This window comes from Tamandua tetradactyla, chromosome 7 (assembly GCF_023851605.1).
Source record: "Tamandua tetradactyla isolate mTamTet1 chromosome 7, mTamTet1.pri, whole genome shotgun sequence".
Lineage (NCBI taxonomy): Eukaryota > Metazoa > Chordata > Mammalia > Pilosa > Myrmecophagidae > Tamandua > Tamandua tetradactyla.
The window spans coordinates 105,261,085-105,287,607 of NC_135333.1; the positions used below are offsets into that span (position 1 = coordinate 105,261,085).

General features: G+C 38.9%; 1 protein-coding gene across 2 annotated transcripts in view; it reads left to right on the plus strand.

The window, feature by feature from the left end:
- The window catches only part of ANO6 (anoctamin 6), a 260,323-nt gene extending 234,626 nt beyond the window's left edge, over nucleotides 1-25,697 (plus strand). For both annotated transcript variants that reach the window (XM_077170647.1, XM_077170648.1), the window contains 5 exons: nucleotides 6,758-6,888; nucleotides 13,684-13,889; nucleotides 17,780-17,982; nucleotides 19,787-19,892; nucleotides 22,202-25,697. In XM_077170647.1, the coding sequence (XP_077026762.1) occupies nucleotides 6,758-6,888; nucleotides 13,684-13,889; nucleotides 17,780-17,982; nucleotides 19,787-19,892; nucleotides 22,202-22,408 (853 nt within the window). In that variant the 3' untranslated portion in view covers nucleotides 22,409-25,697. The remainder of the gene's footprint in view (nucleotides 1-6,757; nucleotides 6,889-13,683; nucleotides 13,890-17,779; nucleotides 17,983-19,786; nucleotides 19,893-22,201) is intronic.
- Nucleotides 25,698-26,523: the final 826 nt, after the last annotated feature.

Consider the following 26,523-nt stretch of genomic DNA (forward strand, 5'->3'; position numbering starts at 1 on the left):
AAAGAACCATGGATGGGGCAAAACTGGATTCTGGGTCATGCCTCAGGCTAATTGCAGAACATTCGGTTGGGGCATGGGAAGATGCACATTCAATAAGAATTTGCTTCATTCTTGTAAGTGCTGACATGAGAACCACTAATCTAGATAGTATTGTGTCCCTGAACCAGGATTCTGAATAACTTGGGCCACATTTACAGTTGGCCTCAGTCATATTGTCTTATTGATCCATAGGAAATCCCACACAGCCGGGGATGAAAGTATTAGGAAGTATGTTGAGTTCTTTATCTGTTTTGAATTATTTAATCCTCATGGCAAGCCTGGGAATTACAGGTTTCATCATCCCCACTTAATAGGTGAGAAAATGGAGTTTAAGTGACTTCAGTTAAGTAGCTAGTAAGCAATGAACCATGGTTTCAGATTCAGGGGTGTGTCATTCCGTAGCCCCTGCACTTTCCACAGCCTCCTGCTGCCTCCCTGATGTTACAGATGAGAAAGAAGGGATGGAAGACTGTGAAGCGAGGGGCAGGTTCTCAAGTAGAGAAATCTCTCCATAGTAAAGCTTGGGTAGTGGTGAGTGAAAAGTTAACACCAAGATTGGTAGCAGCAGGAAACCCAGCGTAGAGAGCTAGTGGTGATCCAGATCTTAGGCTGAGCGTCTGTGAGTGTGGCAGTGCATGTGCACGTGATAGAGAGGATGGGGTTCTGCTCCGTTTTCTTGCAGTAACTGTCTCTATAGTATGAGAACACTGTCCAAACTTGAAATCCATACAAGCGCTATTTAATCAGTCAAAGTTCAGCCAGATGTTTCTATCTGCATTTGAAGTTGTTTGTGGTTGTTGTGCCTCTTCTGATAAATTCCACGAGCAGACTACAACCTGTTGCTGGAGGGGACAGGGGTTCTTTATAGGCGCATACCTCATTTCACTGCCAGCTCAGAGTTCTTTTGAGGACAAATTGTCATGAAAATGGAAAGCAGTTATCTGGCCCACAAGGCACGGGGAGGGAAGAAAACCTAACATGTAAGAAGAGACAGCAAGGCAGCTCTGTGGAGGCAGTCCTCAGTAGTTGGCAGGGCATTGAGCCAGGAGTCAAGGCTGTTTTCTCCGAGCTCAGCTCTGTGATCTTGAGGAGGTTATTTACTACTCTCGGCCTTAAAATGGGAATATTTTGTCCAATATCACATTATGTCACATTTCTGCTCAGTGCCTTCCAATGGCCTCCGCTTCCCTCAGATTAAAAGCACAAATCCTCACAGTGGTCTCTTAGGCTACCCACCCTCCAAACATCCAAAGATTTGCTTCCTCCTAGGAGACCGCTCCTGCCTCAGGGTCTTTGCATTCTCAGTTCCCTCTGGAATGATCTTCCCCTATTTGGCTCACTCTTCTAACTTTTTCACATCTTTAGTCCAGTGTCATTTCCAGTGAGATCTTCCCTGGCCACCACCCCTCCTTCCTATATACAAACACATTCTCCATTCCTTTCCCTACTTTAGTCTTCTCCACAGCCCTTACCACCAACTCACACACCGTATATTTATTTTGTGGGTACCTCACCAGAATAGGCATTCCATCAGTGCAGTTTCTGACTTTTTTTTTTTTTCACCAGTGTCTCTCACAGCATGTGGCAGTTAGGAGAAGCTCAATGCATGTTGGCCAAGTGAACGCAGGAATGGATGGATTTGGCAGTAGCTGCCAGGAGCATTGCATGGAGAAGGGTCAGGATGCCACCTCTCTTCTTGGTGGGCAAAGTGCTGTTGTCAATTAGTGATGATTGCCCCCCACACTTGGCATTTTGCTATGGCATGTTCTGCTGTTGTTTATACAGAGACAATTTAAGGTCCTGGGGAACCTGGTATTTGGGGAGGATTCTCCCATTGCCATAGGTAAAACCTTTCACAGCACTCTTTTTCCCCTGTCTTAATTGCTGCCTTTTTTTTTTTTAAGAGAGCAAAAAGCAAAAGTTCTCTTCAGATCCAGCTGACATTTGTTGGGTACTAACTAATGGTGGTTTGAAGCTGTGTGTATGTACCCCAGAAAAACATGTTCTTAAATCTAATTATTTCCTGTGGGTGTGGACCATTGTAAATAGGACCTTATGATGAGGTTACTTCAGCTAAGGCATCACCCAGGATGAGTCTTAATCCTATTACTGGGGTCCTTTAAAGAGAATGAAATTCAGACACAGGGAGAGAAAGCCACAGGAATCAGAAGCTGAACAGCATCAGAAGTCAGAAAAGAAGGGAGAGGCCAGGAGATGTCACCATGTGCCTTTCCATGTGACAAGCCAAGGACCAAAGAGCACCAGCAGCCAGCCCCAGAGCATCAGTCTTTGGGAAGAAAGTATCACTTTGATGACAACTTGATTTGAACTCTTTCCCAGCCTCAAACCATGAGTGAATAAATTCCAATTGTTTAATCTGATCAACTTCATGGTATTTGCTTGAGCAGGCTAGGAAACTAAAACAGATATCAGTACCAGGAGAGTAGGTTGCTGCCATTGCAAATATCAGAAAATGTGGAAACGCCTTTGGAATTGGCCAGTGGATAGAGGCCAGAATAATTTGAGCTACTTGATAGAAAAAGCCTAAGTTGCTTGAGGAAACTGTTGGTAGAAATATGAATACTAAAGTTACTTGCAATGAGGTCTTAGATGGAAATACTGAATGTGTTACTGGAAACTAGAGGAAAGGCGATCCTTGTTTTAAAATGGCAGAGAACTTGGTGGAATTGAGTTCTGATGTCGGATGGAAGGCAGAACTTGAAATTGATGAACTTGGCTTTTTTGCTAAGGAGATTTCCAAACTGAACATGGAAAGTGCAGCCTGGCTTCTCCTTGAGCTTATAGTAAAATGTGAGAGAAAAGAAATAAGCTGAAGATTGAACTTCTAGACACAAGGAAACCAGAAATTGATAGTTTAGAAAATTCTGAGCTTCTAGAAAGTGAGTCCCCAGAGAATAGGGGAATGAACATAGTATCACTCAGCCATTTCAGGGAAAGTCAGGATTGGAAATGCAGTCATACAGGAAAGATCTATGGAGGGCTCGATTATCTGATGGTTTGGGCCCCTGGGAACTACATGCAAAACCTACAAGTTTTTTGTGAGCCTTGTGTGAGAGGAACCACTGCCAGTCTAGACTAAATGGAAGAGAAAATGGACAAATTGGAGGAAGAATGGCTTCCGTGGCAGGACTTTAGATGCTGAAGTCTGCACCTAAGACATCTTCTTGGCCCCACCCCAGTGCTTTTTTGCGGGTGCAGACCTTCTACCAGGTTGTTCAGGAAGATTGCTGCCACCCGAGTGCTTGGCATGTGTGTGGCCTGTGTTCTGGCATTCACAGAGAGCCTGGCAGTTACTCCAGTGCTCAGAGAGGTCAGTGCCCCCTGGGTTGGTAGACTCCTGGCCACCATCCTGATGCTTGGAGAGGGTGGAACCTTTACCCCTGTGTTCAAGAGAACATGGCCACAGACAAAAAATAAATAAATAAACTAAAGAAAAAGGCAAAAAAAACCCAAAAACATGACCTGACTCCTAGGGAAGGATCTGGACCCAGCATCATAGGAATGAGGAAACTCTTTTGTCCAAAAGGGGAAAGAGAGAAATGAGACAAAATAAAGTGTCAGTGGCTAAGAGATTTCAGAGTCGAGGGGTTATCTTGGAGGTTATTCTTATTCATTATATAGATATCCCTTTTTAATTTATAGTGTATTGGAGTGGCTAGAGAGAAATATCTGAAACTGTTGAACTTGTTCCAGTAGCCCTTATTCTTGAAGAAAACCATGTGACTATATAGCTTCTACAAAGTGACTGTGTGATTGTGAAAACCTTGTGTCCGATTCTCCTTTAATCCAGGGTATGGACAGATGAATAACAACAACAACAACAACAAAAAGGATAAAAAAATAAATAGTAAGCGGAAATAAAGGACAAAAATTGGGTAGATTGAAATACTGTAGGTTAATGAGAGGGAGGGGTAAGGGGTATGGGGATGTATGAGTGCTTTTTGTTTGTTTGCTTTTATTTCTGGAGTGATGCAAATGTTCTAAAAATGATCATGGTGATGAACACACAACTATGTGATGATATTGTGAGTCATTGATTATATAATATGGTTGGACTGTACATGTGTAGATATTCTCAATAAAAAATATTATTTTAAAAATAAACTAAAAAAAATCAATCTAAAAAGATAATAATTAAAAAAAAGAGAGAGCATGGCCACTTGCACAAGTGCTTTGGAGGAGTGGGGCTGCCACTTCATCCAGCCTGGAGAGGAAAACATCAATCCGTATGTGACTGTCAGACTTGAAAATCTAATTGAGATTACCCTGCTGGATTTCAAAATTGTTTAGGACCCTGGGCTCCTGTTTTCCTTCCAGATTCTTTCTGGAATGGAAATGTTTATCCTGTGCCTGTCTCTCCATTGCATATTGGAAGCAGATAACTTGTTCTCTACATTTCACAGGTCCACAGACAGAGGGTAATAGTGCCCCAAGGCAGACCACACCCCATACCTATTCTGATGAGATTTTGTACTTAGAATTATTTCTAAAATGACTTGAAGCTTTTGGGATATTGTGATGGAATGAATGTATTTTGTATGTAGAAAACATGTTCTTAAACCTAATCCATTTCTGTGGGTGTGACTCATTGTAAGTAGGACCTTTTGATGTGGTCAGTTCAGTTAAGGTATGGCCCCGGATGAGTCTTAATCCTGTTACTGGGGTCCTTTATAAAAGAATAAACTTCAGACACAGAGAAAGAATGCCACAGGAAACGAGAAGCTGAACATCATCGGAACCCAGAAGAGAAGGGAGAGGCCAGGAGAGCCACCATATGCCTTGCCATGTGACTCTTTAAGGACCAAAGAGTGGCCCCAGCCAGCCCCAGAATGCCACAGTCTTTGGGAAGAAAGCATCACCATGATGACACCTTGATTTGGACTTTTCCCAGCCTCAAACATGAGTGAATAAATTCCCATTGTTTAACCTGGCCAATTACACAAAATTTGCTTGAGCAACCATGGAAACTAAAACATAATACATACTAGGCGCTAGGCTAGACCCAGCCACAGCCATGCTCTTAATTAAAACTGATAACAACCCTATGTGGCAAATGTCTTCTGTAACCCCAGCTTACAGAAGAAGTAACTGAAAACCCAGATAGGTTAAGGGACTTACTGACAGACATAGCCAGGAAGGAGCAAACTTAGAATCTGAACAAGCCTCTGACTTTAAGTTCAGCCCTTTTCTCTACTTCAGCTGCCATTATTTAATGTCATCATCTGCTGCTATTGGGTTTACATGGGTCTCCAAGACCAACAGGCTGCTTGCTAGGATTCATGTTATTGTTACATTCTTGGAAGATCTGGCCCAATAGCTTGGGGAAAGGATACCAGAGAAGGAATGGTTATCTGATCAGGAGTGCTAGAAGAGTGAGAGTGAGAAGTACTCCAGGAACGGAGAAATATTTCCAACAGGAGGAGTTTGGAAAGCAGTAGTATCAAGTATGATACTGTGTTTATAAACTTTACTTATATAAATAAAATTGAGATTATGATATATGTGCTTTCTTTTATCCTGCTCGTCCTTCAGTTCTCACCATAAATTTGACTTCCCCAGGGAAACCTTCACTGATTCTCCAAACTAGATGAGGTCCTCATTAAATACTAGCAAGCACATGGCAACTCCTCTTTTGCATTTATCACCAGGATAATTACCCCAGCTAGGATCTAAGTCTCCACTTATTGCTCTATCCTCAGCACCTTTCCTAGCACTGAAAACACAGCAAGTGTCAAATTATTATTACCTGGCTGGTTGACTTTTATTAAACAGTATGTCATGAACATTTTCCCTGTCATTAAAAGTTATTTGAGTAAAGTGACAGCTACCTTAAATTCATAAAAGGTGATGTGCTATTACTTATTTATGGCTGAACATTTGTTTTCCCCAGTGTAATTATTATAAGTACTATTATAAGGATTACTAAAATATGAGTTTTGTACTTCTGCTTATTTTCTTAGAATATTCTACCAGTGAAATTACTAGGTAAACATCTGTGACCATTTTTAAAGCTTTTAATAAAGAGTGCTGACTTGCTTTCTGAAAGTTCACATTATCTAGATCTGAGTTCCAGGAGTAAACCCATTTCTGCAGCCACCTGCCCTGCCTTCCACGCCCATATAACACATTCTCTTCACCACTGGAGAACATAAAAGTGGGCTTTCCCCCTTTGTGCAGTTGATTTCTCCTTAATTTGAATTGCTCTGTACTGTCACATCTACCTCACTCTTGCCTTTGATCCATACTGGAGTGGAAAGGGCAAGGAGAATCATTATAAATAATAGGACTAAGGATTCTCAAAGGGAGCACAATCCTTAGTCTTCAACCATGTGATTTTTATAATGGAAAGATCATTTTGAATAGAGGACAAATGGAAAAGAAGAGAGATACTACTGAAATTAATCAAATGAAGGAAAATATCTTTTAAATACTAATCTGCCCACATGGAAATGAAGTAGGAGAAAAATAGTAGCAGCTACAATTTTGATAAATACAGATATATAGTCCTATTTTTTCAAAATATTTTGGGATAGGGAATGCAAAAGTAGAGAAGAGATTTTCATTGTTCTACATCTAGCATGCAAACCAGAAATCAATTTTAAGAAAGGATGACATATTCAGTTTTGAGATTTTGGCAAAATATTTTTATAGCCTTGATCTGATAATACTCTAATTTATAATTTTATCTGTTTGGCAGCTGGGTCATGAATCTAATTGGACGGTGTCGCACAGTTTCAGGATCAGAAAAGATAACCCCACGCTGGGAACAGGACTACCATCTGCAGCTCATGGGCAAACTGGGATTATTTTATGAATATCTTGAAATGAGTAAGTTGTTACTGAAAGTTTTGAGTCTTATAAAATATGTTGAAATATGTTTTGGATCTCAAAAGCATCTGTTATGGAGCCAAATAATTATTTAGTGTATTGAAATGATGAGTACATTTCTCTGCACCAGATAAAACTATACAATCAGGCTTTCAAATAAAGTAGCTGGCTGTGTGTACCATTGTTGTCATGCATTGCTGAAGGTTTTTTACCAAGCAGTGAAACGAATAGTCACTGAGATATATCTTCACCATTAATCTCCCAATCTTCTAACTACGTTGTCTGAGAGTGAACTCCATGACTAATATTAGATGTGATTCAGCTTGGAGCTGGGGTGCATGCAGGCACAGCTGTTGGCAGAAAAACTTTGAACCAGGTCATTTAAGTAAACCCATAGGAGCATGCTGCTTCGTGGCAGGAGTGATCACAAGGTCCCCCCCTTTTACATTTCAGCCCTGCTTTTGACAGAATTTCTGTTTTTTTGTGGGTTTTTTTGCCAGTGGTCTCTGCCTTATTCCTTCAGTGATCTCATGGCTAATTGCTGGCTTGAATTCAGAATGCTTATTCTGGTCTGGAATTTCAATTTGGCACAATCCCCTGCTTCCTGAATGTCTTTGTCCATTTGTTTATCATTTGCTTGGGCTCTGTTTCTCTTGAGTTGAACTTGATTTTGAACTCCAAGTTGCCTTTCAATGGATGCATCTCAAAATAGATTTCTATAGGAAACACCAGTTTTCTGTTATGCATAACATGCTTATATCTAATAGAAGCTTAACAATTTACATGTTTTGTATCTGCCCTTTAAGCGAACCATTGCATTGAATTTATTTTATTTTTTGTTTAGGGAAATAGAAAAGGAGGCACAGCGTTTTGGTTGACAGGCCTTGCATATATGCATGGGAGTTTGAGTGTTTGTGGAGGTACCCTTTGTGACTCCTATTTACAAGCCTGCAGTTAAGGGGTGATTTTATTAAATCATATTCTATATATAAAACAATTGCTTTTAAAAATATACATTATACATGGAAGCACATCTGCTTCCTTTTGTGAGTGAGAGGTTCATCTCGAGGCTTCTTTAGTCAACGATACTCTGCAGCAGCCTGGAGTCTCATTTGAATTTCAGTTTTGCTTTTGCTGTGTTTCATGGCCAGGTGCTTTTAAGGGTGTAGCTGCAGTATTTAATGTAGAAGGAACACTAAGTCTATTTTCAAAAGAACTGCAGGCCAATTACCTGTTACTCTAAAATGAGTCATAATTGTAAATGTTTCTTATAAGAGCTATTATCATCATTAATAATACCATCCTGTGGCAAATATCATTTTCTATTGCACACATTAAAAAAAACAACAACCTAGAAACAGAGTTATTTTATTGTATTTGATTAGTCAAATGAATGGTATGGAGAGGAAAAGTTATATGGTCATGCTTTGGGGGAAAGCTGATATGTTTCTTAGAATTTCATAGTTTCATCAAAATAGTTACAACCAAATAATTTGGTCTCATCCTACCCTACAAGAAAGGATGGATTAACAGCTGTTATAGACAGATTTTTAGATTTTTTAAAATTGTTTTCCTATTATCCAAACACTGTTTAATGTCTTAGAAATTCTTCAGTTTCTAAGAGAAGGAAGTCTGTTATTCTGTATGCAACAGTAGAGTAAAATCTATTTTTTGTCCTAGTTTGTAGAAAATAGAATTTCCAAAGGCCTTCTGAATTATTTTTGTTCCTCTAAAAATACTGAGCATCTTGGGTCGTGGTCTTACCACACACAGTTCCCTACTTCCCATCTTCCCACAGCCATTAAAGACACTGCCATCTACCGCTTTAATCGAGGCTGCTGGCAGTTTGAGGGAACATCTTTCAGCAACCAATTCTGGGGTCCCCCACCCTTGCTTAGACCTTGTACGTGGCCATCCAGCTCAATTTGCCTCCACCCCATGGAGGGAACTCAAATTCACATTGCCTGAAATGCCTCCTCCCGTCTTTTCTACCCAATGTGAATTCCCGTTGTGCCCCAGTACCGCTTCTCAGCTGATCACACAGATTTGCTGCTTTTTACTCTGGGTATTAGCTGCTCTTAAGAGCTACCTTGGTCCTGGTACTTAACACACGATATATAATTGTATGCATGACTCCCTCCCAGCCTAGACTGTACCTCTGTAAAGTAGCTACGAAGTCTTTTGCAGCTGTCAGACCTCAGCTTCTAGTACTAATGCCTGCAACCTGTGCTCATAAATATTTAACTGACTTGAATTTAGAGCTCCAGATGTACACACACACGCGCGTGCGTGTGCGTACAACTGTTGGCTGGTTTTACAACATTGTTCCACCAACCTCCACAAAATTCTATGTAATATAATGTTTTTGGGTGAAATTGTACTTATTTTATTTGGTGAATTTTGCAACATCTTTTGAGATCATTCAAGTAACCCTGGCCTGATAACTAGGATTGCCTTCCCTAGTGTTTGGTTTTGACCTTTAAGAACTCAGACACAAGAGCATAAGAGAAATAGCCTGTCAATCTTAAAATCTGGACACCATAAGATATTCTTTTATACATAGAGTACTACAACTCAGAAGCAGATATCTTGAGAACTTGGTGGTATCCTCCCAGTGAGTAACTGTAAATGAAGTATAGTAAAGTGATACAATGAGCTCCATTTGTCTCTGATACTCCTCCTCTGTCCTTGCCATGTCAACCTTACCTTCCTCTACTTCCAAATTAATTTTTTAAAAATCCATTAAAACAGTTAACTATCAAGTATTATTATCTGTTCAATTTATTATAATTGGTATCAAATTTCCTCATCATCTCCTTGAACTCACCCCCATTTGATTCCTCCCTTTCCTATACTACACCCACCAGAGCCCCCCATGAGCTCTCCAGGACTCAGTCTTCCTTTTCCCATTCATACATCTTTACCCCATTCCTATCCATAACCCACATTGAAATTTTCTAGTCTTTGCAGAATGAGCTTTCCAAAATGGTAGGTTGATGACTATAGGGAAGATTTGCAGACCTTCTATATCTTCCTTCCTCCCTTCATTCATTTATAAACTTTTATTGAACACCAGCTTGTGCCAAACAGTGTATCAGTTGTTGGTGATACCAAGACAAGTAAAACTGGGTTCTTCATGGAGCTGAAGGAGGAGAGTAAGCACTCAGTGGGTTGTTGAGAAGATTAAATGCCAATCAGATTTCTTAGGGAGAGTGATATTTAACTGGATTTTGAAGGGTTAATGGAAGTTAGCTACCTAGATCATGAAGGGAAGAGAGATTTTACGCAGAGAGGTAGACACGTTTAAAAGCATAAAGCATGAAACAGCTTGGCAAGCTCAAGGAAGGGCAAGTAAACAAACTATGACCTGAACAAAGGATCTGTAGATGGAATATCAGGAAAGCAAGGTCATACATGATGTGTCTTGTGTGCTTAGCCAAGGAACTAGCACTTTAGCCTTTAAGAAATAAGGATGCATTAGAATATTTGTAAGCAAGAGAATCATATAATGTTTATGTTGAAGAAGATCAGGTTATTCTAGCAGCAGAACAGAAGATAATATTTTGGACAGGGGCCATATCGGGTGGGAGGGAGATAATACAGGAGACTATGGCAGGCTTCCCAAACAGGTGATAAGTAGCTAAATAGAAGCTGTCGGCATAGGAATAGCAATAGGGAGTTCGTATTTGATAAGCTATAAAGAGATAACTAGTCCTATAGCTGGTGAGGAATAGAATTGTTTACAAACTTCCAGGAGATTGAATATGCAGAGTGGAAAATAAAAGGAGCTGATTTTGAGAAAATGGTTCGGTGCTAGACAATTTGAGTGTGAGGTACCTATGGGACATCTGAGCGATACTGCCCATTACAAAAGTGGAAACAACAAATCAGGAGCTCCAAGGAGCCACCTGTGGTGAGGCCCGAGTGAATTAGACATGCCAGGCAAGAATATTGAGAGCAGTTGGGCAGAGGATTGATGATGAAGCCCTGGGGACAACAGGCATTTTAAGGATGAATGGAGGAAAGCGTAGTCCACAAAGAGGGGGAAGAACAGCAGTGTAGTTGGAAGATGTCCAGGAGAGTGGTATCAACCCAGGGAAGTCTTGGAGGGCACAGAGATGCTTAAAAGGGATTTGAAGATGGACAAAAAAGAGCATCATGAAAAATACAGAGGGTGGGGGAAGAGCTAACGTCCACACTTAATGGCTGGGATTATGGGGAAAAGTGGAAGAAGCACTATAGCTAGGTAATTTTTCTCCCCTACCCCATCTCCTAATATAAAACTTAACTTGGCTTTTTAAAATTATTTAAGTAAAACAAAATAGAAGGGGGAAAAAATGTTCCAAGGAGAGGAGAATGTTTGGCCGTGTCAGAAGCTGCCAGGTAATCAAATAAGGATCACAAGTGTATATTGGCTTTGGAATGTCCAGTTCATTGGCAAAGTTAGCAAGAGGAGCTTCAATGCAATGACAGGGGCCACAGCAGGAAATAGGGTTTTGAGGAGGTAATGAGTGATGGAGAAAAAGAGGTAATCAGTGTAGGTATTTTTTCCTTCAAGAAACTATAATGTGAAAAAGAAAACATAGGACGTAATTGGAGACTCATGAAAAAGTTTCAGGGGAGCGTTGTTCTTGTTTTCTGAATAGGTGTGTTTTTGCCTTGCTGAATTGATCAGTCTTTGCTTTCATCTCTTTTGGGGGTAGGGTGGGATGGTTCTTAGTTTCAAAAGTTGTTTAGAAAGTTCTTCTCACATGAATATCAAAACAGATTGTATATCATGTTGGTTTTTTCTTGGTGCTTAATTATTTTAATTTAAACTTTTCAGTCCATCTGGAATTTTTATCTTGGTGTCAAAGTGGTGAGCTTCGATGATTTAGCTAGTTGTCCCAAAACTTGAATCCACCAATTCGAAGTTTCACTTTTATGCTAAAATATCATAAATGTTGCTACTTTCTGAATCTACTGTTCAATTCATACACTATCTCTAAATTGTGTCAATTACCATAACATTATAATACATTTTATTTTCTCCTAGAGCTAGTCCCATTTTATTATTCTTATTTTTCCGAATGTCCCTAATGTTGGCCTTGCAAACATCCCTCCTCATTATTTTACCCGCCTACTTGTTTGTATTTCTTGGAGAATTTTAAGATCACCTTTCAGGGTTTTTTTTCCTTAAATCAATTTGGGATTAGATTATTACTGGATTTTACATTCCATTCTAAATTATTCTGTAGGAAATAAAAACAAAAGACTTGATATGTCCCCAAAATTGAATCTGCCGAATAAAGGATACATCCACCCATCCCATTCATTATTCATTTTTCCTTATTCCATTATCATGAGGAATCTGTCATTTCTCATTAATTTATCCCTAAATTGTCTGTGCTTTTGTCATCATGATGTTATCTTTTCTCCTTTGGGTTTTTAATGAGGTTATTGCTGATATAATCCTAGTTTTGGGTTTCTCTTGAACAGTCTAGAGTTCTGGCTACCTTGGGTCCTCCTTCCAACGTAGCAGCAGTGGGCTGGGGCTGAGTAACCTCTCCTCCCTTTCAGCAGGACACATACTTGCCAACTTACCAGGGTCAGCTCTGCATCCCCTCTGTGCATTTCTGTTACTTGGCTGGCCCCTGTAGGTGGATGAGTTTCTTTAGGATTGGATAAGCCATAGACAAGGACGTGCACATCACTGCCTGTGGCTCCTGCTGCTGACCCCATGGCATCATTAATTCTGGTCCTTGCCTGTTGACTTCCCTGAATAGTACCACTCTTGCCTGACCTATGGGGCCTGCCAGTTCCTTCCAGCCCTCGCTGCTCTTCTGCAACATGCCCTTGACTCCTCAGACCAGAAGAAAATAGTTTACATTTTTGTCTTTCATGACAGGAGTGGTCTCTGCCCCTTGTCTGAACTAAAGTCCTAAGGGGCTGCAAATTTCCCCTCAACCACACCCTTATTTGCATATCTGCTCTAATATACTCGAATAGTCTGCCAGTTAGGAGGGAAAGATCTAAAACCAACAGTGCTTATTTTAGATATCTAGGTTATTTTTTACCTCTCCCCAGGGTATGGTTTACCTCCAAATCTCTGCTGTCCCATGTAGGGTGAAATCATGTAAAGTACAGATATGGAAAAAAGAATCTTGGCTTATTGTGGCCACATTGGACTGCAACAATTTCCAGATAAAGGTCCCTAAAGGAGGACTATATTATGGCTTATTAAGGCACATTTATCACATATTTCTGTGATTTGTAATAACAAATTCTCTGAATACGCTATATTTGCATTCAGAGACTCAGGGGAGCACACTCATTTGTCTTTTTTCAGCACATTTCCTCAAACATTCTATAAACTATAACTTTCCCAGGGGTATATTTCTTTTGTCTTTTTAACTGTTTACTTTCATTGTATTCCTTTCCTTTTTTTTAATCCTAAGTCATGAATTGTCTTCCAGCATTCTGTTAGCTCAACACTAAGAACAAAAATATACTTAGAGCATCTCAAGTTTATTACCAGCAAATAATTCTGTTCAATTAAATATTTAAAATAGATCGTTCCTGTTAAGTGTATATATATGAAAAAATAGGCTATAATTAGTTTAATTTCCAGAGATTTCATATTTGTATTTTGTTTGAATTCTTTCACTGTTCAATGTTAAGTTACAATTTACCATAGATGTGTTTTCTCTTTGGGACTTAGTTGTGTGTTAGCCTCTTTCTTTACAAGAGTAAAGAAAAACATGTTGTCCTTCCATCTACCCACCACCCCATGATGTGTGTCCATTCCATTGACAGTTATTCAGTTTGGGTTCGTCACCTTATTTGTGGCCTCTTTTCCACTGGCACCTCTGTTGGCTCTGGTGAACAATATATTGGAAATAAGAGTGGATGCTTGGAAACTGACTACCCAGTATAGACGCATGGTGCCAGAAAAAGCCCAAGACATCGGAGCGTGGCAGCCCATCATGCAAGGAATAGCAATTCTGGCTGTGGTGACCAATGTGAGTAGATGTAGGCTTTACAGGGTAAAGACCTTGAAACATCCAAAAATGCAGCAACGTTGCTACCTGGGGAATGCAATGCTTATTGTTTTTTAAAGTGAGAAAAAGATGCCAAGAATATCATCCATGTAAACGAAATAGTTGCTATCACTCTATTATTCTTGTTAATTTTGTTGGTTTATAATTTTGTTGGTTTAAAATTATCATTCTAGACTTGCAAAGTCAAGACCTATGGAGAGGCAGTTGCTAAAAAGCTACCACTGTGCTATTCTTGCTCATTTGCTAATTTTTATTGAATAGAAACATGATGGTAGTAGTAATAAGAAATACTTTTGATCCTCAAATGACTATAAAAATTATTCAATAGTGCTTTTATAATGCAGTAGAAATCTATGCATTGAGTTTTAAAACCTTTTAAGTAAGACCTATAATTTATATATTCTAACTTAAAATGTTAACTGTTTGTGGTGCAGTTTAAATACCTCAACCATTCCTGATTGTGTGTTATCTTCCTTGGCCCCAAGGCAGAGGTTTTTGAAGGAGGTAGGATTAGGGGACTTCCCACAGCTCCTCCCCCTACCTGCCCCACCCTGGTTTTTGCATCCACACTGTGGTCATTGGCTGAAGCAGCCTCATGCCCTGCGTGTGTCCTAGCTGTGGGGGGACAGAACTCATTTGTTTCCAACCTGTGTGAGTAATGGATCAGTCTGAAGAGTCTCGTTTTCTTGCACCCAGGTCAAGGAGCTCCTGGGGGAAGCGTTTCCTACCACAGCCCATCATGTTTCTCTTTCCCTAGAAACGTGCTTATATCCAGGGTCATTTCCTCCCTTATTTCATTGCTGTCCTTGCTTCTAGGTCAACTTTCAAACAAAAGGATTTCCCAGGTTTAATTTCTTAATCAAGCCTTACCCCCCTGAACGTATTCCGATGCAGAACAAAGGAGGCAATCTCTGTGGGTCAGCCTCTGCAATGAGGAATGATGCTAAGCGCTGCAGGTCCTAAGCAGTGTAGTCTTGGGGAGGCCTTATTTCAGAGCTTCATTTTATCACTTGTAAAATGTGTAATTCCCTACCATATATTATAAGAATCGTACATATCACAGAGAGTGGTCGGGGAACTTCAAGAAGTTAATGCGTGCAGCCTGGTCTCATTGAATGTTACTTGCTCTTATGTTATCTTCATTATTCATCAGCATATCATCATCATCATCACCATCAACAACAACCTGTGGACTCTGACAAGGGCCTTAACTAAAGCTGCAGCATTTCAAAACGTGCCACTGTGTGGGCCATGGTCAGATTTTTATACCACAAACCACATTACCTGGAACCCAGATTTCACCTTCCACCCCCACCCCCAATTTATCTGTATTGCATATGCCATCTCTACTTTTAGGAAAAAGTTGCAAATCACACAACAGGTAGAATATATGGGTTTCCATTCACCCAAATAGCCCATATCTTCAATATGCACTGTGCTGTGAAATGAAGACTGATGTTCAGACATATGACAGGGAAGCCTTTCAAGTTCCAAAGTCATACGAGAACAAATCTGTCACGTTCAATATGCTGTGCTACGCTAAGCGAGGCAGGAACGTGTGCTTTAGGAAAATTTCCAGCAACAGGGTTTGCAACTAAAAGGGCTTTTGTTTGACCTTCAGCTAACTAGAAAATTCGGTTGTTTCAAACTGCTCATTCCTTAAGCATTCTAGTTCGATTGTATAAGGCACCTTTTCCCAGTATCCAGGCTGGATAGTGGCTGAGTTCCATTAGCACAGATGGAGTAGTAGCTGTGTTTCCAAGGCTACCCTCTGTGCACGTGTATATATATACGTACAAACACACCAGCTGATTGGCGATACTGATATCCTATAGTTATTTTTTCTTATTGCTTACACATCATGTTATTATACCCTAAGACAATTGTTTATTTGATTTGTGATATCAATTAAGACTATGAACAATCCTTTTTCCATAGTATTAGGATTTGTAGCAGTTTCCAAGGTGCAAGTCATGCACCTTTTATCCCTTCACCTTGATAACCTTAACCCTTCGTATAGATAATGTGTGTTTCTACAATCTAAAGTGTACAAAAAAAAAGGCTAACTTTCAATGGGACTTTTTTTTTTGAGGAGAGAGTAGCCACCAGACGAGAGTGCGTATCAAGCAGGAGTTTGGTATAAAACCAATCTGCTGCTTCAGTAACTAAGCTGGATGACAGCATGCTGTCATGCCAGAGTATTCGCTATTAAAGACCAATTTTAATTTATTTTGATATAAATAGAAAACTGTGTTCTAAACAGCATGGGAAATGAAGCACACTGCATTTATTTGCACTGCTGCAGCATGTCTCTCAAAAGCAACTCAACTCAGAAGAAAAAGCATCTTGTCGGAAGACAATGGAATTCTTTCTTACTGGCCTTTTTCTAACTATAGCATATCTGCAGGTGATTCTATAAAAAGATAGATATAGTTGAAGATACAGTTGAGTTAAATGGTAACAGGGCAGCTTAATCTATTCAAATCTGGAAAGAAGTGAAATATTCTTGCCTCTCACGAGACACGCCCATGCACACACTCATATACACAGATTTTCGCTTCAGAGGAAATGACAAAGCTGGATTCTTCGAGATCAGTTTGCAGTAGAAAACCCCCCTAGTTGTTTTTCTTCCTTTGCTGAGATCTTGTTTGTTAGTTTATGGTCTCACTGTGTCTTAATCCATATGTTCAGATGAAAACTATTAAAAATCATGTTGAGCCAAGAACATGTCTGTTGTTCTGTGTCTATTAATGACTGGATTACATAGCTTTGTTTCTTCACACAGAATTTGGTTTAAAATATATGCTAGAATTTTGTTTAAAATACATTCTCTCCTTTCTCCTTTCACACTAATTTTATAAATTTGAAAGTTTTAAAACCCAAATTAACAAATTTTAGAGAAAATGTATTTAATTCATGGTAGCTTTACATTTTAATAGCTGTCAGCCTGACCCAAATCCAGGTTTAAGATTAACTCATTCCTTTCATCTGGGAACTCAGTAAAGTTCCTTTGTTATTTAGTAATTTATACCTTTCATCATTTTATCCATTTAATCTCTAAGAAGTTTAGAGGCCTAGACAATAAATCTAACAAAACAGATATCATTGCTTGAGTATGTGAATGGAGCAGCCCCAGTATAGTTTCCTGCTGCCCACATTTTATTAAAATTAATTTTAAAATATTGCTCCCTGGGGAAGTAAATGATGTAAGTCTATGCTGAGAGTTTAAAATAAATCAGGCCGTGGGTTTAAAATAAAGAAGTCAAGACACTATAGTGGAAATAAAGAGTGTGAATTTGAAGGCAGTTATTTACTTAATTTAAACCAAAGAAAATAAACAGTTTACATGCTATTTTTATGAGAAACAAGTGGCAAAAAATAGGTTTGTGTCGATTAATTATTCATAAAGAAATTGTATAAAGCTGTAAGGTTTATTGAATTTTCTTATGTTGTAAATTTTTTAAAAAATAATTTACATATCTGTGCAGCAGCTCTCAAGTTACCCACAGTAACCTATTCTACAACCATTCTGGATAAAAACGGGCGTTTAGTGTACTTACAGAGCATCCGAGGTGACAATCAGTGACGCCTCTGCAGCCGAACCACAGGTGGACTTCTGCATGTTCCTTTAGAATTGAAGACCGAAAGGAAAGGAACTGCTGTACTTCGAAGCAACTGCTCAAAGATTTTAGGACATTCCCTATTTATATACATTTCACAGTTAAACTAAGGTTTCTGGTTCTTGAATTTAAAAAAGTTCGATTTGATGGAAACAATAACTCTGATATGTTTGTTAACCACAGCCTCGAAGGCTCTGCATTGACACCCCCTTTGTTTTCTTCCCGACATAGGCCATGATCATTGCTTTCACTTCAGACATGATCCCCCGCCTGGTGTATTACTGGTCCTTCTCTGTCCCTCCCTACGGAGACCACACCCAGTACACCATGAACGGCTACATTAACAACACGCTCTCCGTCTTCAAAGTCGTGGACTTCATAAACAAAAGCCGCGGAAATCCATACTCGGGGCTTGGCAACCACACCACATGCAGGCAAGCTCTTCTTTACGATGTTTGCAAATGCGCGTCGCCTTTAGGACTTTCCTTGTACTATAACTCTGTCTGGTGTCATCTAAGTCAAAACTGCTAGAGACACTTTCCCCATAGCTTTCTTTACAAGCAAACTTAAGAAAGAGATAAGATAGAAAAGTGAATACAGAATGGGGTTAGAACTTTCAAACCAAACTTTGAACCAAGATTTAAAGATAAGATTTCCAGTGATGTTAGGGAGGTAATCCAGGGGAAAACTCTTATATCTTAGAAATGGAGAAACTCCAAGAGTTTTGAAAAGCAAGATAATTCAGTTGTTATAACTAATGTGTTATTCAAACACAACTTGAAGATATTGAATGACTGCAAATCAGCACCTCACTTAGCAAAGAAATGCAAAGACGTGTTGTAAATACCACAACTCTAATAGGAGTATTCTCTAGAAGTATTCCAAAGCTCTCTGCATTGATTTTAATGGCTGGTGAGATCAGACCATTTAAATTACCAATTCATAAAGTTTGTTGACTATAAATTGTAGAATTTGCTTTCAGTCAAAGAGTTTTAAAGATAAAGGTGCTTTTAAAGTTTATTCGTCTAATTCCTCAGAGCCTTCACTGATTCAAAATTCTTAATAATATGCAATGTGAACCAAGGCACCAGAAATAAGCCCAAAATAAGTGGTTCAAAATTGCATGTCCATATGTGTGATTTCACAATCCATATGTGTGATTGTGAAAACCTTGTATCTGATGCTCCTTTTATCTACCTTATCAACAGACGAGTAAAACATATGGAATAAAGATGAATAATAGGGGGAACAAATGTTAAAATAAATTTAGAATGAAATGCTGGTGATCGGTGAGGGGGACGGGTGGGGGTATGGTATGTATGAAATTTTTTCTGTTTTCTTTTTATTTCTTTTTCTGAATACATGCAAATGTTCCAAGAAATGATCATGATGATGACTATGCAACTATGTGATGATATTGTGACTTACTGATTATAGTGTAGAACAGAATGATCAAAAGTTATAAATATTTACATTTGTTTGATGTTTTATGGCATTTTTTTAAAAAATTAAAAATTAATTAAAAAAAAAATCATATGTCATAGAGCCTCTTAGAATCCCAGTTGAATCTGCTTTTTCTTTTTTTTTTTTTTCATGTGGGCAGGCACCGGGAATCGAACCCGGATCTCCAGCATGGCAGGCGAGAACTCTGCCACTGAGCTGCCGTGGCCCACCCAATCTGCTTATTCTTACTTAACACAATTTGAATACATAATTCACTCTGCTAGGTCGAATAGATTACAGACAGAAAATAAGAGATGTACTACCTGGGGTACAGCAGTGACATATGACTTCTAACAACAAGGAATTAGGCAAACAATTCTAAAAAGTAGATCGTACTCTGGGACAATTTCATATAAAGGGCCAGATAGCCCCATACCTTTGTATCACTAAATAAACAAATTCATAAACATGACCCTTAAATAGGCTAAATTGTTTCAGTTACACCTGTAAGAAAGCAGGGAACAAGCTCTGCCAAAAGAAAATTTAAGATACTTTTGTTCTTTTATCAAGATGGACTTCTCTTTACAAAGGGCGGAATCCATCATTGCCATCATCTTCCTATGTTAAATGAGATATTACTGAAGAGTTACCAAATTGAGCTCTTAGGAGAAAATGTATAAGATGTTCAGTTTAAAAGAGCATTATATTAAATATGTCTTCTTTTCAGATGAGCCCTTCTTGACAGCGTTTGACCATGACAAATTATCTCCCATTATGCATCTGTTTTGTTTCCAGGTATCGTGATTTCCGGTACCCTCCTGGACACCCACAGGAATACAAACACAACATCTACTATTGGCATGTGATAGCAGCCAAGCTGGCTTTTATCATCGTCATGGAGGTATGCAAAGAATACTTGGAAATAGTTTATAAGACTGTGTATTTGCAGAACTTCTATTAACTTTAAGTGATACCAACTCTGTACTTTAAATGTATGACACTTTCTTCCTTAGCTCTTGCTAAAAAAAAATATTTTAGGGCATACTAATCATGTTGGACCTGAGATACTCATAACACCCTCATTAATTGAATGATGTTCATTATCTGCTTTAAAGGTTAAAAGCATGTTGTGTGAAAGGGGGACTCAATTCCATTCAATTCAGTATAATTGTGTGCCCCACCCCTCTCTTTTAAATTTGGGACACTGGGCTGCACATTAGGCTTTATAAGGGCCCATTCAAAATGAATAAAGATGTTATCTCTGCCCTTGAGGGACTTTATTGCTATAATAACTTGTTTTCTTGTTATTAAGTATCTCAATTTTTCATTGTATACCAACTTCTTAGCATAACATTTTTATATTCCTACAATTGACTAACTCTGAAAAATGACTAAAAATGCTGTAAATTTGCAATTGGTCTAGCCCACTTCTTACCCTAAGTGAATATTTACCACCTAATTACAAGCCTTAGAAGCTTGATTAGTGTGTTATTAGGATTACATTTAGCTTCAAGAACCAGAAAACCCATCTTTTGTGACTTAAATTTATTGTGTTTTACTGAAACTGTGTCACATTGGTGGTAAGAGTATAAGGTGGTATAACTGCTTTGAAAAATATTGTGGTCCTCTCTTGTAAAATTGAATATTCACGAACAGCAGTTCCACTCCTAGGGGCATATTCTTGGGAAACTCTTACAGATACACTCTAGGATATAAGCCCAAAACATTCACAACAGCATGTTTCATAATAACAAAAACTAGAAACAATCTACTTGCCCATTGATAGGAGAACAGATAAATCAATTGTAGTGTGGTCAGATAGTGGGAATATTATACAGCAAGGAAAATGAATGGATTCTGGTTATATGGATAATATGGAAGAATCTTAGTTTTGAGTGGAAAAAAACCATTTTCAAAAGAATATGTACAGTATCATACTGGTTTTATAAAGCTCAAGTCAAGCAAAACTAAAAAATATTTTAAGATATATATATTTTATTAAAGTATTTTTTTTAATAAAATAATGTTACACATGAAACATGCACAGACAGCACAGTGTTTACTTTTAGGGAAGAAATATGGGAATAAGATAGGAAAGGAACACAGAGATACAATAGCATTGTCAGTGTCCTAGTTACTAGGTTTAAGGCACTTTTTCATTAGACAAGTAGGTTTTTATGCACAAAGAAATCATGCCTAAAATAGTTCCTGTATTCCCCCTACTCCCCATTATTAACCCCTTGCATTAGTTTGGTATCTTTTTTTACAATTGGTGGAATAATATTATGATTGTATTATTAACTGTAATCCATACTTTTTTTTACATGAGGGTTCACTGTGTATGTTTTACAGTCCTGTGGTTTTGTATCTTTTTTTTTTTAAGTTTCATTCCATTAACATATATACAACCTACCATTTACCCCGTTAACCACATTCTCGGATAGATCATTCCATGGTATCAGTTATGTTGACAGTGTTGTGCTACCATCATCACCATCCTTAACCAAAATTTTTCCATCACCCCAAATAGAAACTCTGTGCGATGCAGGCATTAACTCCCCATTCCCTACCCTGTGGATTTGTTTATTCTAATTATCTCATATCAGTGAGATCATACATCGGTGTCTGGGTTATTTCACTCAACATGACGTCTTCGAGGGTCAACTGTGTTGTCGCATGTGTCCGAACTTCATTCCTTTTTACAGCTGAATAATATTCCATTGTGTGTATATACTATATTTTGCTTATCGGTTGATGGGCACTTGGGTTGCTTCCACCTTTTGGCAATTGTGAATAATGCTACTATGAACATTGGTGTGCAAATATCTCTTTGGGGCCCTGCTTTCAATTCTTTTAGGTATATACCTAGAAGTGGGATTGTGGAGTCATGTGGTAATTCTGTTTTCTAGTTGTTAAATTTCGTTATGGGTGTGTTGGTATTTGTTTAATCCTTTACAACTAATATAGATACTAGATATGCTCTTTACTCCATTACAAATGTAAAAAAGAATACTATTTGATAAGTAGCAAAGTGTCATAGGCAGAGCCACACATCACAGTGCTCACTGGGGTCTGAGTGTCTGGAGGTAGAGCAGAATCTCCACAGCCTAGTGCAGATATACTGCCCTAATCACTAGCAAAAATGAATGAAAGAAATTGTGCTTCCCTTCATTTCATGGTGATTGACATTTTTCTTTTTCTCTCCCTTAGCATCTCATCTACTCAGTGAAGTTTTTCATTTCCTATGCAATTCCAGATGTTTCAAAAAACACGAAGAGCAAGATCAAGAGAGAAAAATACCTAACCCAAAAGCTTCTTCGTGAGAATCACCTCAAAGATGTGACAGAAAATATTGGGGTTATAGCTGAGAAGGTGATAGACGTAGTAGATAAGAATTTACGACCAAAATTAGAATAAGAGCTTTATGGTCCAAGACACACTTTAAAGAATTTAGCCGTGTCAAAATATATTATGAGTCACTAATGAGAATGTTTTAAGTTAAATTACTTTGGCAAATATGAGTCTTAACTATTGCCATTTCATGTAGATTATTTTTCAGTTTCACCTAGTAAAATAGGAATTGGAAAATGTAAAACTTAGATCAAGAAGGGCATAAAACTTATCACTTGGAAAACCAAAAATGTTACTTTTTTTGATAAATTGGAATTTTAGTAAGAGAAAAGTCTCTTAATGTGCTTAAAACCATCCCATCCTAAAGCAGAATGAATTCTTTTTTTCCTTCAATTTGATTACTTTTCACTCTATTCTGTTTTCAAGCACATGATCTCCTTTATTTTTAGGCAGTATTTCATTTCTTCACTTTTGTCAAATCTATCCCAGTAAATAGGACCATCATCAAAGACTAGATATCCTACCTCCTTAATAGTTTCAGTGTGATTAAAAATAACCAACTCAGAATTGAGTTTGAATCCTCTATTAGGTAGCAAATAGACTCAAGAACTCAACATATTTCGGTGCATTATTGTTCCCTCACAGAAAGGGAAACCTCAGTTAATAAGAGGAAATAGTTTCAGTCCTCAATTGGCCTATCTTTCCGTCTCAAAGCAACACTCTTAGAGGATTGGAATGAAGATAGCAGGGTTTTGGAGCGTATTTGGACGAATCTATAGTGACACCTTTTATCTTCCAGGAGCACTCCTAGAATGTTCTATGCCTAATCAATGTTGACTGCTTTGCAAACCTCAAAGGAATAAGATGACAAAAGTGGGGAAAGTTACAAGTTCAAATAGAATTGTAACTCATGTTGACCAGGGTAATTAATTTGCCTCTTCTACAGATGTGTAGCTTCTTGAAAAAAAAATGAAATCAAATGATCAGAATTACACTTTTATCAACATAATGGCCTGGAAATGATAAGCCCATAAATTCCCATCAGTTGACCTTTATTCACTAGACACAGGATGAATAGTGTTACAAGTCATCAAGCATCATTATGAATGACTTCACTGTTCATCCATTGTGATAGGATAATGCTGTGCGTGGTTAAAAGAATGGCAAGCTTCCTAATTGTGGCTCATACCGATTGTGTTTCCCAGTCTGGGATGTGCCTTCCTCAGAGATTCTGCATGGCTTGGCTTTATTTCTGTATGCCAAAGTGACCAGCATACCAAAGCACCTGCCATAGTAAATGGCACTTCCTTGAACCCGCCATTCTCTTATTCCGGGCCCAGGAACAGGTTTGTAATGTGTGTTTGTACTAGGGATATGGGGGTGAGGAAGCAAGTAGGGGTAGAGACAGAAAGATACTGAAATTATTCCAATCCCGAAAAGACTGTGGATTTGACTGAGCTTCCAGCCTCCTTTAGAGTCAATCGGGCAGTTCAGTATTAAAAAGGAGAATAGTTGGGTCACAAGCCCTAACATTTGGAGGTAACTTCCTACTGAACTCCTACACTAGGCATACGTATCTTGCTCTTGGTTTGGTCCACCTTAGCCGCTTTTCCTGCTCTTGACTGCCAATTCAGTGCCAGGCCCTGGAGAAGATACTGTCTCACTTGGACTCGTAACAGGTCAACAGGTCTGTGCTGGGTGTAGCTGTACCGTGTTCTTGCCGGATGGGTCTCCATCCACTGAGGCTGTTAAATGCTCAGGTGCTGCAGGAGTCCTTGGTAAAGTGAAACATTCAAAGGAGAGTGAAGCATTTCGATGATCAGATTTTAGATGGTAGTGAGCCATAAAGTAGCTTAACTCCAAATCACAATTTTAAATGGCTGCCAAAAATGTCTCCACTTTGTAAAACAGTATCTATATATGGCTCAAGACTATATTCCGGGCTTCTGAATTGTCCCAGCAGTCAGGGTCATTCCACTAACTTTCTTGATAATGTTAATGATGGGGTCAGAGAATGCTCAAGACAGGCCACGTGGGGGTCTAACTCTGCACTGGGAGGAGAAATGGATTCCCCCCCTCTTTCCACACAGCTGAGCTGGGAGTACCACTGTTCCTTTCCCCCTCTCCTGTGGTGGTGCTGCTGGGTGTGGGTGCTGCTTCCTCCCGTTTTACCTCTTCTCTTCTCTGAAGCATCTGACTATCACATGTTTGGGTGTCACAATTACTATGTCAGCATAGTAAAGGAATTTTTTTCCTTCATCTTCATAAATGTAGCATCGAGTTTAAAAAGAAATGTGGATTCATGTTACCGTGGTCCCAGTTGATGATTCTCCCAACTTCTTAGTTTAGTATGTGCTGCCATGGACAGGAGAGAGAAACCCCAGTATTTTTGAAGGCAGAAAATGTGCCATTTGGCACTGCCAAAATGCCAAAGACGCTGAGCTGTAGTGGAGACCCAGGGCTACCCAAGACATGGCCGTGTTACTGTAAGTCTGGTGCTGACTTGTGGGCCAGGAAACGGTGGGGCTCTGTCTGCAGGCAGTACCAGGCTGTGTCTGTAAATGTGCCAGAGGTGGCAGCCCTGGGAAAATGGAGTGCCCGGCTGGTGAGGGACCTGTGAAAGGAGACTCTGGTCTCAGCCCTGCCCAGTGTTAACCGCTAGAGACATTTTAGTTTCCTATCCTTTGTAATACCTGTGATTGTAATGGATTGAACCATTTGCCCAAAACACTCAGGAAATTTTCCTTAATGTATCCCTCATATTAGAAAGAGAGTACTATCCTTTTTGTTTTAAAACTAAACTAAGCCATCTTGTAAACTGCCACCAGATCCTTCCCTTTTCATTGCACGTGCATCTTGATTTCAGAAAACGGTAATTCGCCATTGGGGGACAGAATGTTATCTGTTGTTGAAATACTCCTTGTACCATTTTTTCATGTTCATATTTTACAATCTTTGAAAAGTTAAAATGTAAGAGCAGCTTAACTAAAATAGAACTGAAATATTCATGATGCTTTTCATACACTGTGGCATGAGATGTAAAGTTTGTATTTAATGTTTGTTAAAATTAATCTGTGCATTTTAATATTTTATAATTACGAACATTTTAATAAATTCATTTTTACAAACAATACTCCTGTCTGCTCCCCCTTTAATTGTCTTAATGTTTCTATACAGGGCCAATATCTGCTGTTTAGTAGTGATTGATTATGTGTCACCCAGATAAATGTGCACGTCTGTATAGATGATATCTAAAATTATGTAGTTCATTGTGGTAACGTAACATAAAATTTTTCATTTTAACATTTTTAAGTGTATAGTTCAATGGCATTAATAAAGTCTTTTTCGTAGCTTGCAGTTACCTTGGAACACGGTTTTTCTAGGAACATTGGAGGTGGAGCTGCTGTGGACAGCTGTTGGGATTAAGCCCTCGGCACAGCACCAAGCCTAGAGACCAGGTGGGGGGTGGGAACCAGCCCACCACACTCACTGTGCCATGTGCCCCGGGCAGGGCTGCACCTGCCGGGAGCCAGGGGTGCCTTTTTCTAATTGCATAAAGATATGTTCTGCTTGCCAAATGGTGATTAGAGTGGGCAGTGTCACCCAGAGAGAGAGAAGTCTCTGTAAATCTCAGAAAAGCTCTATGTGGACCTGAAGAGCCTGGGTGCAAAGAGGGGAAATAATGGCACATATCAAGGATAATCTCATTATAAAAATTTTTTTTTTAATTCTGAACAATATATAATCCAGATTAAGACATTCTATGCTTTGATTTTGGGGGCAAGTTTAAATCTCTAATGACTTAAAACCATAAGTCAAATATATTATGTAACTGGGTCACCAGGAAGCCTCCTCTGTGATCACTAACTAAAGCTTTTGGGACGGCTACCAATAATGTCCTTCCTCCCTTTGAACATTATAAGCCCAAAAAAGGAACAACTAGAAGTCTGTCTCATAAGTGAACTATCACTTCTCAGTTTGGGGGAAATGATGAGATCTTAAATAATTGGCAATTTTCTGACACCCGCCAGGCACTGGGCCCAGTGTCATCTTCTCAGGGACTTCTTGCCAACATTATTCTGTTACTGAATCTGAAGTTAGTCAACTTTATTGCAGAGAATTTTCAAGCAACTTTTTAAAAAATTATTTAAAAAAAGAACATTATGAGACTCCAGAGCCCA